The 15,960-nt window shown below is 42.9% G+C and overlaps 2 protein-coding genes across 6 annotated transcripts in view; both read right to left on the bottom strand.

The window, feature by feature from the left end:
• RB195_010771 (uncharacterized protein) overlaps positions 1 to 4,392 on the bottom strand; it is a gene marked incomplete at both ends in the record, with an annotated part of 41,352 nt that extends 36,960 nt beyond the window's left edge. For all 5 annotated transcript variants that reach the window (XM_064191913.1, XM_064191914.1, XM_064191912.1 and 2 more), the window contains 4 exons: positions 2,110 to 2,239; positions 2,405 to 2,529; positions 2,585 to 2,659; positions 4,332 to 4,392. In XM_064191913.1, coding sequence (XP_064049493.1) covers positions 2,110 to 2,239; positions 2,405 to 2,529; positions 2,585 to 2,659; positions 4,332 to 4,392 — 391 coding nt within the window. The remainder of the gene's footprint in view (positions 1 to 2,109; positions 2,240 to 2,404; positions 2,530 to 2,584; positions 2,660 to 4,331) is intronic.
• Positions 4,393 to 10,964: 6,572 nt separating this feature from the next.
• RB195_010772 (uncharacterized protein) lies at positions 10,965 to 11,456 on the bottom strand (the record flags this gene model as incomplete). Its single annotated transcript, XM_064191916.1, has 1 exon — positions 10,965 to 11,456. One exon carries the CDS (start codon positions 11,454 to 11,456, stop codon positions 10,965 to 10,967), a length of 492 nt encoding a protein of 163 aa, XP_064049499.1.
• Positions 11,457 to 15,960: the final 4,504 nt, after the last annotated feature.

Below are 15,960 nucleotides of genomic sequence, written 5' to 3' on the forward strand. Positions count from 1 at the left end.
TATAACTAACTAACTAATTCTAACTTCACTATTCTTCTGTTTAGAAAAAAGGTGCTTCACAATTCTTTGCTCCAAGAATTCATTTCAAACGCCTGTGGAAATATCATTGAACTGATCAAAAATACTGTTTGAAAATTTGAGATTGCTGTGATTGCTGTTTGAGATTTCTGTTGTGTTTCCGAAAGATCTTAAGATCAGTGGACATTTATGCGATGGGACTTTCTTTCAACATCGTCCTAAGCTCACAAACTATGTTACAATGACACACCTGCAGCCATTCGCAAGCAGTCAAGAGCTTAGTGCGACGGTTTACGCAACCGCCCACAAGGTGTTACACTATGAATTTTCCGAAAAAATTGAGCTCGCCGTCCGGGCTGACCTTATATGTTGTCTTTTGCGATTAACATCTTTAGCTTTCTCGGGACGGAGTACACCTACTGGCGACGGAACAGTGCTGTCGGGAAATGTGGGGTCTCCTGAGAAATGAATTTCGCCCCACCTTCTCCTTCGAAGTCTGCAGATATCAGTGAGAAAAGTGTTCTTCTCCTTAGCACAGACTTTATTCACATGCGCAGATTAAAGAGTTTGGGTCGGATAAAGTTAAGAAAAAGTATGTATACGGGGCTGCCTTCCAACCCAATGTTATAAAACACCTCACCCCCTCTCCTTTCAACTCACTACGACTCTTTAAGTGGATCCTACGAAAGAATTTAGTTCTTTAATGCTTTCTGGAACAATTGCACCGGGAGTTCGTTGTTTGTAATGCTCTCCAACGAGGAAAAATCCGAGAGGATCGATACACACCGCAGAGTGTCCGCGAACACTGGCACAATCTCCGAGTCAGCTTCGATTCGCACCTTTTCTCGGCGGAAGCGCTCTCGGAACTGGTGTGGAAAAAGGTTTGCTGAAGGGACAGCTTACAGCATGGTAATAAAAATGGAAGCGGTGGTTCAACTTTCATGGAGGCTGTTGATTAAGTTAGGGGAAATGGTGCCGAGCAATCGCCTAAGAGGGAAATTTCACGATCGCCTACACGAGTTCCCTAAATGTATAGTAGGGTCGAAACGACATGAAACACGTACGCAATTGCGTACGCGGCTTCTTTCGAGGCGCTTCGGTGGAACGTAGTGGCTAGGAGCGTGGTGAAATCCTTGCTGGCACCACCCATCGCTGCAGTTGGCGACGGGCCCAAATCGGTTCCAACTGCTGCCTCCACAGCGCCGTTTCGAGCGCGTACGCAAATGCACATCAACTACACTCGTGTTTCATGTCGTATTGACCCGACTATAGTTCCTTTTGTTTTTACGAAGACTAAGAACTCCAGCTACACTATTGATCGAATCAGCAAGATCAAAGGCATAAATGTTTCGGTACATAATCTCCGGTCCGTTTTTATCTACGGCGCAACATCACGTACACGGCGGCTTGGTTTTCATTCTCTCGTAAGCGTAAGCGGACGCGACCTTTTTGCAGCGCAGTCTGTAGCTGACCTCCAACGCTGCTGCCGCGCAGAAGCGTACTGCGGATCTACCGGAAGCGAATGGACTGCGACATGAAGCGCGTGAATTTTTGGCCGTACAATTTCTCTCGAATTTAAGTAGGGAGACGTGATTGGAGAAGACGTGACTTAAGTCGCACAACAACACAACACAACATTAATTTTATTTTGGATGACGTAACTTTGGGTGAAGTAAAACACGCCTAAAAAGTGCACAACTTTTCAAATGACTCTGTTAGATAGGTGTTCGTTTTCCCAAATGAACCAGGAGAATCTAGAAGCGATTACTTCGAAAAGAGTGGAAGTGTTTCCGATTTGTTCTCCGTTCTCTGCAGATTCCTTCTCAGACCTTTCGTATGATTGCAAATTTCTTTGAAAAGTCTCTACTGCCACAGTCTGTGGACAGGCAAAATGAAATGAGTGTAATTTATGACTTTCAGAAGAGAAATGTTTGGACATACAGGATTTAGACATTGGAACAAGCATGATCGTTTTTTGTTGCGTTGTCTCCGTTCATTTTATTGCTACGCACGTGTGCGTAACTGAATCCGTTCTCGAAAGGACATGCACGCCGCTCGATGAAAAACGGTATAAAGTTGGAGCTGATTTACCGCTTTCACACTTTATCGAGACGATCTCGTTCCTTGCACGGATCTCCGCAGTTTCCACCAGGATCTCGTTGTGTGCACCGAGCACTTTAATGCGAACAAAGTAAGCAACTCCGGTGGGTAGTTTCGGAATCTGCAAAGAGTACAGTGTCGACCTCACAAATATCGTTCCCTCTCGCTTCAGGGTTACGGGAAAATGGTTGGCAAACAACAACGCCCAACATTAGACCGTACACGGTTGATGGTGAAACTGGTTACATAACGGAAAAAGGTGTTGAAGTGAGACGAACGACCTCACCTGCACTCGGTACTGATGATTCGGTCCTTTATAGGGGATAATACCCGAATGTACCATCCAGTGTTTGTCCTTCTCGGCACGGTATTCGACCAGAAAACCTTTGACATCAGTGTCGGGGTGGTCGCCTGCACGGAACGCGATGAGATTTGGCAAGATAGGGAAATTCTCTTGAAGACGTACCTGTCTGGATTCCCTCCCATTCCACCGTCAACAGGCTCTCAGTCCCCCTCGTCTCTCTCCGCACCCGCAATGATGCTGAAATCATTTTCATTACCATTTCAATGCTGATTCTCAACTAGAAAAAACAGTGGTCGCATTCCTGAATGTTCCAGAGCACCACAAAAGCATTACCTGTGGAAACCAGTGATACGGAAAGCAAAGAAAACTAAGTTTATAAATATCTTTCAACAAAACTGTTCAAACGGGTGAACGCAGTGCTGTTTCGACTGGCTAAAGGCTCAAGGAAGAGAGAATCCGTACTGCGCTGCGAGAGAACGTGCGTTACGGAAGACGCGTCACGTCTACCGTGCTGAAGTTTGTTGCCTGCTATATGTGACGCGGAACGTATCCTCATAGTAACTGATCCACCTTGACCAACTATGAATATATTTCTGGTAAATCGTTAGTTAGACAGAAAAAGCATGTTCAATCGTCCAAAATAGCATCTGTAAATTTGGCCGAAAAGTCGAATTGATTGAGGAGATTAGAAGGTGAAATCGAATTCTTTTAAGCGCAAAAAGATCCTGTCATTCCAGCAGTTTCAGCCCACGACAGCGTACCTGCACATCGTCCAGTCCACATTCATTGCGTATTTAGGAACCTATCGTTGAATTAGGCCCCGGTCGGGCTACGTTTTATCCTCGAATATCCGTTTCTTTCAGTTCTCCCAACTCTTACTAATTAGGACGCTTTCAAATCCAGTGTTCATTAACAACGTGGAGAGGAAAACTTTCTTCTTTTCGCTTCATAGGAAACATTTCAAACATGACGATTGTCCAACAATTTTTAGGAACATGCAGACTTATTTCGCTCTTGGGAGAATCAACAAGGCTGGGATTGCCACAAACTCTTTGAAAAAGCTTCCATCTTTTGTCTGTGGCGTACAATTACCTGTAATGCAGTAGCAGTGCTAGTTCGACTAGTGTACCTATGGGTTGAATAAAAATCGCGCTTTTCTCCAGAAATTTCGATGAAATCAGCTTTTTTTCTCAAAAATAGTTTTTTTTTGTCAAATTAGCTGAAGCCATCCTATATTCTATCTATATATGCCATACGCATAGAATGTGCCGGGACCAGCAACGAAACACCAAAGTAGGAAAGTGTCCTCTATCTCATTTTCGCCGAAACTAAGCAAACGAGGTTGCTTGAAGCATTTGGAAAAATCATCGCAAAGAGGACTTATCTACTTCAACAAGCTCCCTCGACAATGCGCGCATGCTGCTCTGAGCGAAAATTCGGCGATCTGCAAACATTGACTGTTTATTGCAACTGGGATGAACTAGTTTGGATAATCTCCTGCCTTTTCTTTCTATCATCAAATTAGAACCTCTGAATGGAGTCGGTAATTTGAGGTGGGTGGAGGTTTTAGAAGCGCATGAAATGAAGTCACTTCAGTTCACTTCACTCACTTAGACATGAGACCGGACAGGCTGGTGATTTCGTTTCGGTTGAAGGCAGAATAAATTTCTGATGGAGCGACTCTGCCACTGACAGCAGACCTTTTCCGTGCTCATAAGATGAGGTGAAACCACCACTGCTGTGATTTCTAATTCTGTCGATCCCTTTTCAGTGATGGAAATGAGAAAGGCATCGCCGTAATGCAGCAACAACCAGATTTGACGACATCAGGATCCTCCGTGATTATCATGCAGACAAGCCGTCAGCCTCCCACTGGCAAGACATCAGCAAACAGCATTTAGACGCTTACCTGCGAGGGCGAAGATCGTGAAGAGGAGGACCGTCGCCGTTCCCCTCGAAAACGGACCCATCACCTGAAAGTGTGCCAAATAACGGCGGATTATAAAGTACTTATGCGGTAAACAACGGTCGGTGCACGCGATAACGAGCTCAATTCGAAAACAGTGAAATGAATGATTGTACGTTCCTAGAAACTTAGTCAGGTTACGCAGTAGGAATCCAGGCTAAATCCACAAACAGATACACAAACAGAAGAATGAAAAGATCTGATTTTTTTGGAACATAGGTGGAGCTGAAATTGTAGTGAAAACTGTAACTATTTAGCCGAAATTCACAAAGGAATCAGTTTCTTTCTCTGCTTTTCCTCATCCTGAAAGACCTTCTGCCATCGCCAGAGAATCGCGTCAGATTAAACAATAAAACACACATTTTCTGTGCAACAAGGAAGGATGGAGCCATAAAATTTGATCATTATCCACAGCAAACCGTGTCGATCTCGGTTGGTAAGGGCTAAGCTGTAAACGCCTAAAATTCAGTAATTTTCGTAAAATCTTAGAAGTTTTGTGGAAACAACAAAACGGAATGGGCGCTAAACGGGTGGCTCTACTCGTTATATAAACGAACGACATGAGCAGTAACCAGTTCTCAGAATAATAAAATGAATTACGATATATTTCCCGAAAATTAACGTTTAAGGTGTGGTCGAAGGTACGTATTGCAGTTTTTTTCTTCTTCGAAGCCACGGCTGCAACGAAGACGAAAGGGAAATGAATGAAGAGACTCGAAAAAAGGGATGGGATAACAACATTAAGAAGGAGTCGAGGTGAAAAAACTAAGCTGTGGTTGTCCAACCCGTTTGGTGGGGATCACCGGCGAAGGTTTCTCTGCTGATCTTGCAATTTCGTAGCTTTACGCACATCTCATTGTTTGCAACTGTATTCCATCTTTTCGCTCATTCGTTCACTTCCCATTTCAATCAGCCAACAGCAAAACAAAAACAATGAAAATCAGAAGAGCAGATTTTCACGGTCGTTCACTGGTGCTGCCAACGCCATAATAATGTCGCCAGCCAACAATGACGGGATAATAGATTTCTCGTGAACTTTTCCGGTTGTTTGATTCGCTGACAATATCGGCTGCATTTAAGTGACGAGTGTTATCAACTGATTGTTTATGATGTGCCAAAACAAAAGTAAATGAAATGAAGGCGCAGCAGCTACCGTTTTATCAAGAAATATAAGGAATGAATTCAATAAAAAAGCCAAATTCGTTTAGAAAAGTCTTTTTAAAATAGAATATCAAGAAGCTTTTTGAAATGGAATATCGTTTTAAGTTAAAATATCAAGAATCCCAGCATCAAATCCGCAAACGGCTCTAATTGGAATCGTCACATGATGATAAATAAAAATAAAATAAAATGATGGCAACAGATCGTATAACATTTGAAGAAAAAACTTTCTGAAAGATATCCTCACCAAAGCTACACTGCGGATTTCAAATGTCAACTCCAACCTGAACTGCATGAAATTCAAAAAATAATCCGAGACAATGCATTTTCCGCACTAATGCAATGTTGTTTCAAGCAAAATATGACTAGTGATCTATTGGATCGTCAAAACAGTGAAAATAGAACTCGTTCTTTCCCGCTCCAGCCGCACTCGGCATAGCCGTAGGAGTGAGGGAAGGGTTGGAATAACGAATCCCACTCGATTTCACAGAAATTTCACAGAAAATTTTCTCAAATACCCTTTCAACGTCTCAGATAACTGATGGACCTCTGAGTAGCCAAAATTCAAGGAACTATCCACGATTTTTCAGAATAATGCTAGAGAAAGTGCTTAGTTACGATAAGATGGGCTAAAGAAGTGAAAGCGTGAAGATGACAAGTTTCTCATTTGAAGACCAAGTGCTGCGCTACTACTGCTCTGCGAGAGTCGTCCCTCTCCACTTCGAACACCTTTAGTGCACTTTTAAAAGTTACTAACTGGATGGAATGACGCTATAGTTTTTTTTCTTTGCGTCCTTTCGCATACTTGGCCTAGGAATCAACAGCTGCAGAAAAAACACACTTCAACTTCCTGAATGCACTTCGCATTCCGATGTCTTTGATCCACTTTCTGCCATGAAATCAATCGAAATCATTAAAAATTAGCGAAAACCACAAATCAGAAAATAAGGTTGGTCTGGAAAACAGAATCACTGCGCGGATTCCTTCGTAGACGGGGCTTTGCAAAGCAACTCTCCTTCTGTTGCTGAGAAAAACCACTTTAGAGGTGACGTTAATTGAGTTAGCGCAACGACTACACATTAAGGACTTCGTTTGAGATCACGACGCATACACAGATGACTCGCGGCGGCCATAAACGAACAGTGCAGCCGCTCAGTCCGTTAACGAACATAAACATTCAGTTCTTAGCGACATTTACTGGTTCGAAGGAGGCTAAGCTGGGCATCACGATTTATTCTTGGCTCATTCATCAACGAGACAAACGCTCGCATGTTCAGTGGTTTTATTTACTTTCACTTCCTCACTTTCCCAACTTCCTCACTCAGATCCGTACACACCCAACTTATTTACATGGATCAACAATGACTGTGTTGTGGATAGCCGTTAAAGGCTTTTGTGTTTGAAGGTCTCTCCGCAAAATAGGGGTCGGCGGCAGGACTGCGGGCGAAATGGGAATTTCTAAATAGCTGCTCTGACCATGAGACAGTTTATAACGAGGGGGATCCAAAGAGGAGACTTCGGAGCGATAGAATTCCTCACAGAAATTCTAGAGAACTACCGGAAAACGCACACACAGGCGCTGTAAGTAGATCTAGAAATGTCCAATGATTTCTCGGTTACCACTGATAGTTTTCTAGGAAATTGATGTGTTACAGAATGGTTTCAAAAGTTTGGAATGATCCAGCGAAAATCTACCGAGAGCGAGGAAAATGGTGAAAAACCCTAGCGAATGCTAGGTGCACACAGAAAACAAGGAAAAGTATCAGGCGACTCTCGACATGCGGCGCTTATCAGACACAAAAACCGTGAAAGTTCTCCTACGGAGCTAAAAGGAAACAGGTTCATTGTTTCACGAGTAAATATTTACAGTTATGGGCTATACGATCAAACAGAACGAAATGAGTACGGGAAGAAAAACAAAGAAATCACCGGTACGTGAAGCACCGTGAATCAGTGCCAAGACTGTCGAATACTACAACAGGGCGCAGAGTAGTAAGGAGAGGGGCGAAGTGATGACCCGATGTGGTATACGGTGGATCGTAATGAATGAATGTCATCGGCTGTCGCCATATCTCACGACCGAATCTCACCGCATCAATAGAGTTCTCAGGTTGGGCAAACCCTAATCACGGTTGCCTCATCGTTCGAACAACTGGTTTAACATTAAAAGGAAAACAACGTGTATAGAAGCGGTGTTATGAGTCATTAAAACGGGGCGAAAAACCTTTGCTCACCTGACAATCGCAAAACTTTGTCATAAATTTCTGAGTGATCCAAAAAAGTAAGTAAAAGAGTGGAAAATCCACTTAGTGTCAACAACGTTCGCTTTCTTATGACGAACAAATGACACCTGCTTACATCAAGAAAGTATTTCCTTTAATGAACCGATTTGATTTCATGAGACAAATCGAACCTTCTTGGAAGCATCAACTTAGAAAGTACAAAAAATTAGGAGCGCGATAGCTGTGAACGACATGTGTACCAGGAATGGTGAGAAACGTGCAGTCTGTCAGTGTTGAGGAGGGGAAATTTGAATCTACGAGGAATCGGTGAAACGAAAACTGTTCAGAAAACACTTCGGCAACAAAAACATGGGAAAACGACTCGATGAGAACGTAGACGGGACACGCACTGCTGAATCCATAAGCGAATAAGTAGAAATGGTTCGTGAAGTGCTTAAGAGCGAGAAAATGCAACATTCGAAGGAGGATCGGAGCGGTGGTTGGGAGAGAGCAACGAGGCGGCATGATGTGGAATGCGAGTTCGGTGTGCGGGCAAATATTTGGTCAAGATAGGAACAAGACATGCTGGTGGCCCGTTGAAATGCTTATCACAAAAAATCCGGCAAAACTCTGAGTTGTTTCGTGGTGCCGTACGCACACCCACACCTACCCGCATGCACACAGGCACATACCGTTCTTGGTGTACGTTTTCGATGGCTGAGGGTGGAATGCGGCTGGATGGGCAATAGGGCGTGGTGCGATCGCTGCGTCTTGATACCACCTATTCTCTCCATTCCCACCGGCCAAAAACACAAACGGGTTCGGGCTCCCAGCGCCATCGTGGTAGGCGACGATCCAACCGTCATCTTTTCATATCATATAGCCGGCGATTGGTCAACGATGATTACAGCGTTAGCCTTCCTTACCTTGGAAATTTTTTAATGCTGTCGGAACCATGCGTCCCAGTTACAACGCTTTGTGATCACAATCCAAAACGCTCATTCGTTTCGTTTCCAGAGAAACGGATTACAGATCTAACGTTTCCCATGCCAGACCTGTTGCGAGGTCCTCATTTTTTGCGCACCGCTATTGGAAGCGCGCACATTCCGGAAGGAAAGTGTCTTGCAGAGCGGAAGACCATGAAGAAGACTGTACGGCTTCCGTTCTGCTGCATCTTGGGGAGGGAGAAAATAAAACAGAGGAACCACTCGTTTTCATGATAAGAAACTACAAAAATGTGATCTTTGATCTTAGGAGTGTGGAAAAGACGGTTCGAAGTGCAATTGTATCAATTCATTATTATTTCATTAGAACTGGTAAACGCTGCTAACAAAATACGCACAATCTCGCGTGTCTGTACTTTCATATTCGATCAATTCAGCAGTCAGTGACTAATGGCCAAGACAAAAAACGTTTATGTTACGTGCGTGCACGCATTCAGATGAGCCCTAAAGAGGAGAAATCGAACAGTGCACCTTGAGTCGACGCCGAAAATACGATCAGATCAGGGATCCCAGCAGTTCGAGGGGAGAGGAATGTGAGCGGCACTTTGTTTCCACTTCAGTGCTTCTGTTCGGAATTTGATAGCAACATAAGGAAGAATGAACGAGGCTCGATACCTCATCCGAATAGACAGCAATAGATGACCTCATTTGCACTCATAGGATCAGATTAGGTTGTTCTGGGGGCGAATAAAACTCTTTCAACCACTTTCCGGAAGATACCACGTCAAATGTTCTTCATTTTTCTTCGTTAAAAACAAAGCCGTAGCTCCAATTAGAGCGCATAGAAAAAATATGTCCGTTTTACGTTGTCCATTAATTTGCGGACTATCTTTGTGCAGTTTTTTTTCACATTTTAACTGATATATCAGAATACCTCACTGGCAATTCGAAATAAAATGGATTTTTAAAAATAGAGTAAAATAAAATAACCCTCAACATTGACCGCAATGGTTCCAAAAATGTGGACCGGTCTGGAAGTCGAAGGAGAATGTCGCGAGCAGCTTTAACACCCCGTTAATTGTTTGCTATTCAGAAAGAGCACTGCACAAATTCGGCAAACAAATACGATCCGCCACTTGTGCAGAGGCGCGACGAGGACAGCCCCTACTAGGGCAGAGGTGTTGGCCCATGGCAGCAAGGCTGCCATGGGCCAACACCTATTCAACGACTAATGAGGGTTGCCAGTGCAGAAACTGGTTTGATAGCTGCTTCGCCGCTGCGGAACCGAACAACAGCCATGCCGCGCTGCAGGGAGGAAGTCAACGGTTGAATTACTGCTCCGTGGTCAAGACATACATGTAACTTCCTGGAACAACCACTTCGAGCATAGTCATCCTGCTGAGGCTACGAAACTACGTTGGAAGCTATCTCCTAAAATGTTCTTTGATGTTCTATTACAGTGCGTGTGTGTTTACGCGAATCGATTGATTTTATCAGTAACGGTAACCTTGGCAGAGGAATTCACCGCGGCCCATTGCGGTTTCTACATTATATGCAGTCACCTTGCGCTGATCGTAACTAGGCTGACCACAAGAGCACTTCGAGAAGCAGCGGGAGGAAATGGCAGCGTTTTTAATATCCTTCTGCCGTCCTATGACAAACACTCAAAAACAGAAACAACGACGGGTTCTGCATCAACAACTTCTTCAGATTAACCTTTCAGACATGATCGATCCGTTCTCCAAAAGTAATTTCTGGCTACGTCAGGCAAGAAGTCCCAGGCTTTCAGAAAAGCGGCGGAATTTGTACTTGAGAAAGATTTTCTTAACGTTCAAAGAAATGCCCACCACAGAACATTGCAAAGTGAAAAGAATACTGACAGATCAGTATGGAGAAAATCGATTGCTCTAAAAATATAACGAATAGTTTTAAAGCGTCAAGAGAGCTAAAAAATGGAAATGATGCATGGTTTATGCTTTGATGCCGAACAAAAGTGTTTTACGGTGAGAAGAATTCCCCTTCGAAGTCTTGCACAACTTCAGCACCTAGACTGGTAGCCCGACAATATCAAATTGATTCTGTTGGCGAAATTTGAAGAAAAAGTAACCAAGAAGACGTAAAGGAAAAAAAGCAGGCTCAACCAGACATTGAAAATAAGACGGGAGTGCACATATAAGTGAAAGAAAAAACAAATGTTCAAAAGTAAACTGGAGGGAACGGAGATTAGCAGAAATTTGAACGGAATCGAGTTACGTGCGTTTAGTGGCAGTGTGGCGCTGAATAGCCTGGAAACGGCACGAAAGCGATAGGTGCTCACGATCAGGGCGGAATTGAAAAAGCTTCGCAAACACAAGACCTCGCGCGATGTGCTGCCGACACTCCCAGAGGACTTCTGGATTTCTACTTTGCACACTCAATCCCATCAAGATCTCCTTGTTGTAGTCGAGTAGTCGAGAAGCATGGAGAACGTCGCGCGGTTGTCGCCGTCGAAGAGAGGGAGAGGTCGCGAGGTTCAGCGAATAAACAGAGTGAGTACAAGCGGCTCGGCGAGCAGCAGTGGCTTGAAATTCCTTTGCCAAACACTGTGGAAAACGTTGTGCTGGTGCCCTCAGACTGCTTACCTCATTTTCGTTCCTCGCAATGTGCAAACATACTTTCAATCCCGGGGCTACGCCCCCGCATCTGAGCAGGTTCGTTGAGTCAGCAACACATTCATCGACATATGTGGAGGAAGTAGTCATCTGTAGAAAATCGAGCAACGCCCTGTTGATGACTAGGCCGGCGCGAACAACCGTCGTCCTACTCTCCCTGTCGAGACATTGGCCTTCACCGGTCCGAGAAAGGGCTGACTATGTTTTTGAAAAGATAGGAAACTGCTTGAGCAAATAAAAATAGAACCAGTTGCAATATTCAGGAATTAGAAAGAAACGAACTTCTGGTGGGCTCTGTAGCGACAATCATCTTTTCTGTACCAAGCATACGCAAGGAAACAAGCAAACTGCTCTACTATTCTCTAAATTAAAAAGCTTCGAGTACCTAGAAGATTTGAATTCTCGGAAATCGAAGCTATTATTTATTTTGTAGTCAGTGGGTTGACCTTGCGAACGAATTTAGCCTGTGATTTCTTAGATTCTATCTGTGATCATGGAATATCCTACCTATCCTGAGAAGCTCGTACGTGTTGCTTGCTCCCTTTCCTCGTAATTCTCATACTCATTTACCGCATTTCATCTACATCATTCTGAGTCAACTCATCTTGAGAGAAGAAGGAGACAGCAAATAATTGCGAAATGCGACTAAGTCGACCATCACAGGAGGAAAAAGTGTCTTGTTTCGTCCTGTGAGACGGGAAACCTCTTTGCATCTTGGAAAGAAGGTAGCAGTGATTTCCCATATGTATACGTAGGCACGATCATCCTCTAAAGTCGTATTACAAAATGTTTCCAGGTCAAAAAAAAAGTGTTAGACGTAGAGGACCGTAAAATCAGTCAACGTATGCGTGCTTCTCTATTAAGGAGCTTTTTTTTAAATCTGCTACACCCTTCCCTTTACTAGTTACTCCTAGTAAAACTTCACCGGTACCATTGGGTTACATGCTAACGGTTATTTCATAAGCTCTTGAATCAAAATTTATTTATTTTTATTTTTTTAGTTTTAATTTTTTAATTTTTTAGCTTGGAAAATTCATTTGGTTTTTCCGCATGTAGCCAGCTTCAGATATGTTCATCCGAGAGGATGTGACGCGTTTGTCGCAACGCGAACTCCTCCTCCGCTACATTACCTTCTCCATCTGCCCCGAACCAATCGCGGCCGTCGTGCCTACACGGTTAAACGCATCTGCCGTCGAATTCGCCACAGTCAGGCGTGGCGGTCAGAAAAGCCAGTGGTCCTGAAAATGGGCGTTCTATGAGGGGTCCAGGATAAACATAACGAGTCAGATATAACCCTTGATACCTGTATATCATTTTCCTGATATTGATGGTGATGTTAAAGAAAGGAGGGCAGCAGGGGCGCTCATTTCTCGAGTAAAAATGGTCCCTTAATTTCTATTAAAGAGTCGTCATACTTAATAAAAAAAAGCGGAGAAGTAAATTTTCCCGTACTAAAGTTTGGACTTTATCAGTTTTCGGGTGGTTTCTTACGACTGAACAATCATTTCTGACATTGAAACTTGCACAGAAAGTTTAGGTTTGGTGTAATAACTTTACAACATTACTTGAAACTAGAAAAAAGCCTCAAAAAGAAAAGTGACACAATGCCATGAAGAGGAAACTAAACAAAACCACCACGTTCAGCTCTAGGAGAGAAATTTGAAAGACACTTCCTACGTACACGGCACCTTACTTCGAGATGAAGTCATCCATTTGTTGGAAATCGCTTGGAGAGATCATTTTTTGTTCGACTGTTTTGGCTCAGATGAGTTAACTAACTTCAGTACTCCAAATTACCTAACGTGGAACTAAAATGACCTCTCAATATTGGGTTAATTGGATTTCCGTGCGCGCGAAATACGACAATTATTTTGCAAAGGTGGTTGAAAAAAGTGGCAGATCCATCCGCGACTGAAATTCTGCAAAGCAGAGAAATTGAGATGATGATCATCCGTCATCTGTCATTGTATTGCGCTTCACAAAACAAATTTCCAGCATGACTGTAGACATCTACATCTATAAAAAAACGGCAAAAACTGGAAAATTGACAAGTTGCACAAAATTTACACAACCAGCATATGTTGGGTTTTTGGAGATACGGAGCTTAAACAATCAATAACAGTTAAAGGCAACATCCGGAAAAAAGATTTAATCCACATACATCAAATTGAAAACTTGCCACTACCTCCCGCAGACCACAAATTTGGGAATTCCAAAAACAGAACCAACCAGAGAGGGCATCGTCTCGAATAGCGTCTGCAAAACCCATCTAACAGAATACCTCACGCGTTTTCACAAAAAGAGGGAAATTTTTCACGAACCCTGCATCCGAGCAGGTTACCAACAGGCCTTCGACATATACCACAGCTCTGGTCTGACAGGTCCACTAATTTCGTGAGGGTGCAGGTTTCGTCGAGTCATCCGCATTAAAAGTAACGTCCGAGAAAATTCCCATTGTTGAGTTCTTCCCACTAGAAGAAGAAGGTTAAGAAAAAAACTACAGCTCTCGGTCAATAGGTCACCCTCCACAAATAAGTGATGAAAGGGGAAACATCTGATTCTAGGTTTTGCATGGGAGTCTTTCGCGTTTTCACTGCCAACCCTGAAAATTCATGAAAATTACGTACATAAATCTGACCACTAGTGAGAGAAAGCCAACGCCGGGAAATTTTGCCACCAATTCCTTTAATGCTAACATGAAGGAAGTGGCGCATGTTTTGCCCACCTGGTAGTGCCAGTAGGGTTCTCTTCTGCTAATGCGACGAGTCGCAATCAACCAGTCATTTACTAATCTTTGTTTGTTTGGTGGTGTTGAAGCAACCCGTAAGAGACTTCATAGTTCAAACACTACAACACACTACTCAAACGAATCATTGGGCAAATGCCAAGCAAACGTAAACAGTTTTTTGAAATTCTTCCTGCCGTTGTAGTTTTCTTCAATAATTACAGAATAAATAGTAATTTGCTAGAAACTATGCTTGATAACTATTCAATAGATGAATCAGAGATAGAATGTTGTGTCAGGAATTCAAACGCTAGAATTTGTATTTTTGTTCTCTGAAGTAGCCATGTCAAAGAGTTTGCTTTTGTAAGTTGTTGTCGCCTCCTCGTTAATTTTTCCCCCGAATTTTTTTTCTCAAAAAACTGTGATGCATCGGTCTGTGAATTTGGCCATAAACTGTTGAGGAATCATTTTTACTTTTATTGGGATCCAAGTTCCCAGCAGATTCCCAGCAAAAGTGGTGCGTGTTTAACTCAAATGCCAAGGAGTTGCTCTGACAATCGTTTGATTAGCATCTGACGCCACAAGTTGTTGACGAATTCCAGGACTTCATTATTTACTATTATTATTATTATTATTTGGTTACATTGGATTATTATTATACGCTATTTGAGAAAAGAATGATAGGAAAAATGCCCTTTTTGTGAAATGAAGATTTGTAGTCATAATTCATATTAGCTGTGGAACTGAGACCTTAAGAAATTCTCAATTGTAAAATCTAAACTAAGGTTGAAAAGAAATTAAAAATGAGCGTCTTTGGATTCCAGAGTTCCTTCAGAGCCCATCAATGTCCTGAATTTTGTCCCCAACTCTGACGACAAGGTTAGAGACTCCTTTCAAAAACCATTTCGAACGTTCCTCGTACTCTTCACTCTTCTCCGCAAGAACCGGTGTTCGGATTATTCAATAACGCTGTCGCTCGCCCTTTGGGCGTGGTTGAGGAGACCCCACCTTGTTTTGTCCGGAGCGGTCCACCCACTCAACGAAGTGCGCGAGCAAGGACGTTCGCAAAGCGGTTTGATAGCTGACAGTAGATGAGAATCGAGATTAGTTTCAAAGTAAGCAGGACGCGCCCATCATCAATCACATTGTCCTGTTGCTCGAGTTCGACCGAGCCAGTTCCAATCTTAGCAATGAATTCGAATAAACATGCCCAACATAGAAAGCAGAAGAACGGAAATTAGTTGCAAATGTCATCTACAAAGTTACGTATAAACACATTAAAATATTCCAAATGAAAATTCGTTTCAGAAAACGGCAAATCTAGGAGACATCCGAAGCTACAGATGACTGGCTGTGTATGTTTACCTGGTTACGCGATGAAACTATCAAAATATTTTGAATAGACGAAGTAACGGCTCTTGTCGTTGTTTTTCTTCTCTGTCACTTCTCAACGGGCGTCAGTTTCTGATGACGGTTCCAGTTACGGACATTTGAAGAACTTTATGTTCACAATCCAGTTACATGGTTGCGATTTTCAAATGTGCCCTACTCTTTCAACCTTCTTTCTTTGTTCTTCTTCAGTAAACAGAATTGGCGTCAAAAAAACCTCCATATCATTCTCAGTCCTGAAGATACTACAAGAAAAAGAAAACAGAAAACAGTTTGAATGATGGTTGCCGTTTGTATACATGGAGCATGTAATGGAACTCCAAACAAAAACGCAGCCGTTCTTTGTTTGATTTAGAATCACAGCAGAGCTAGAGTCACTTGGGAAAAATTAAAGGAAAAAACAGTTAGAAACGGCTAGAAACAACCTCCACGGAAACACCAAGACCCTATTTTGGTTTGCACCTCAACTACAATATTGCA

The sequence above is a fragment of the Necator americanus genome, chromosome III, assembly GCF_031761385.1.
Source record: "Necator americanus strain Aroian chromosome III, whole genome shotgun sequence".
In the NCBI taxonomy this organism is placed as follows: Eukaryota; Metazoa; Nematoda; class Chromadorea; order Rhabditida; family Ancylostomatidae; genus Necator; species Necator americanus.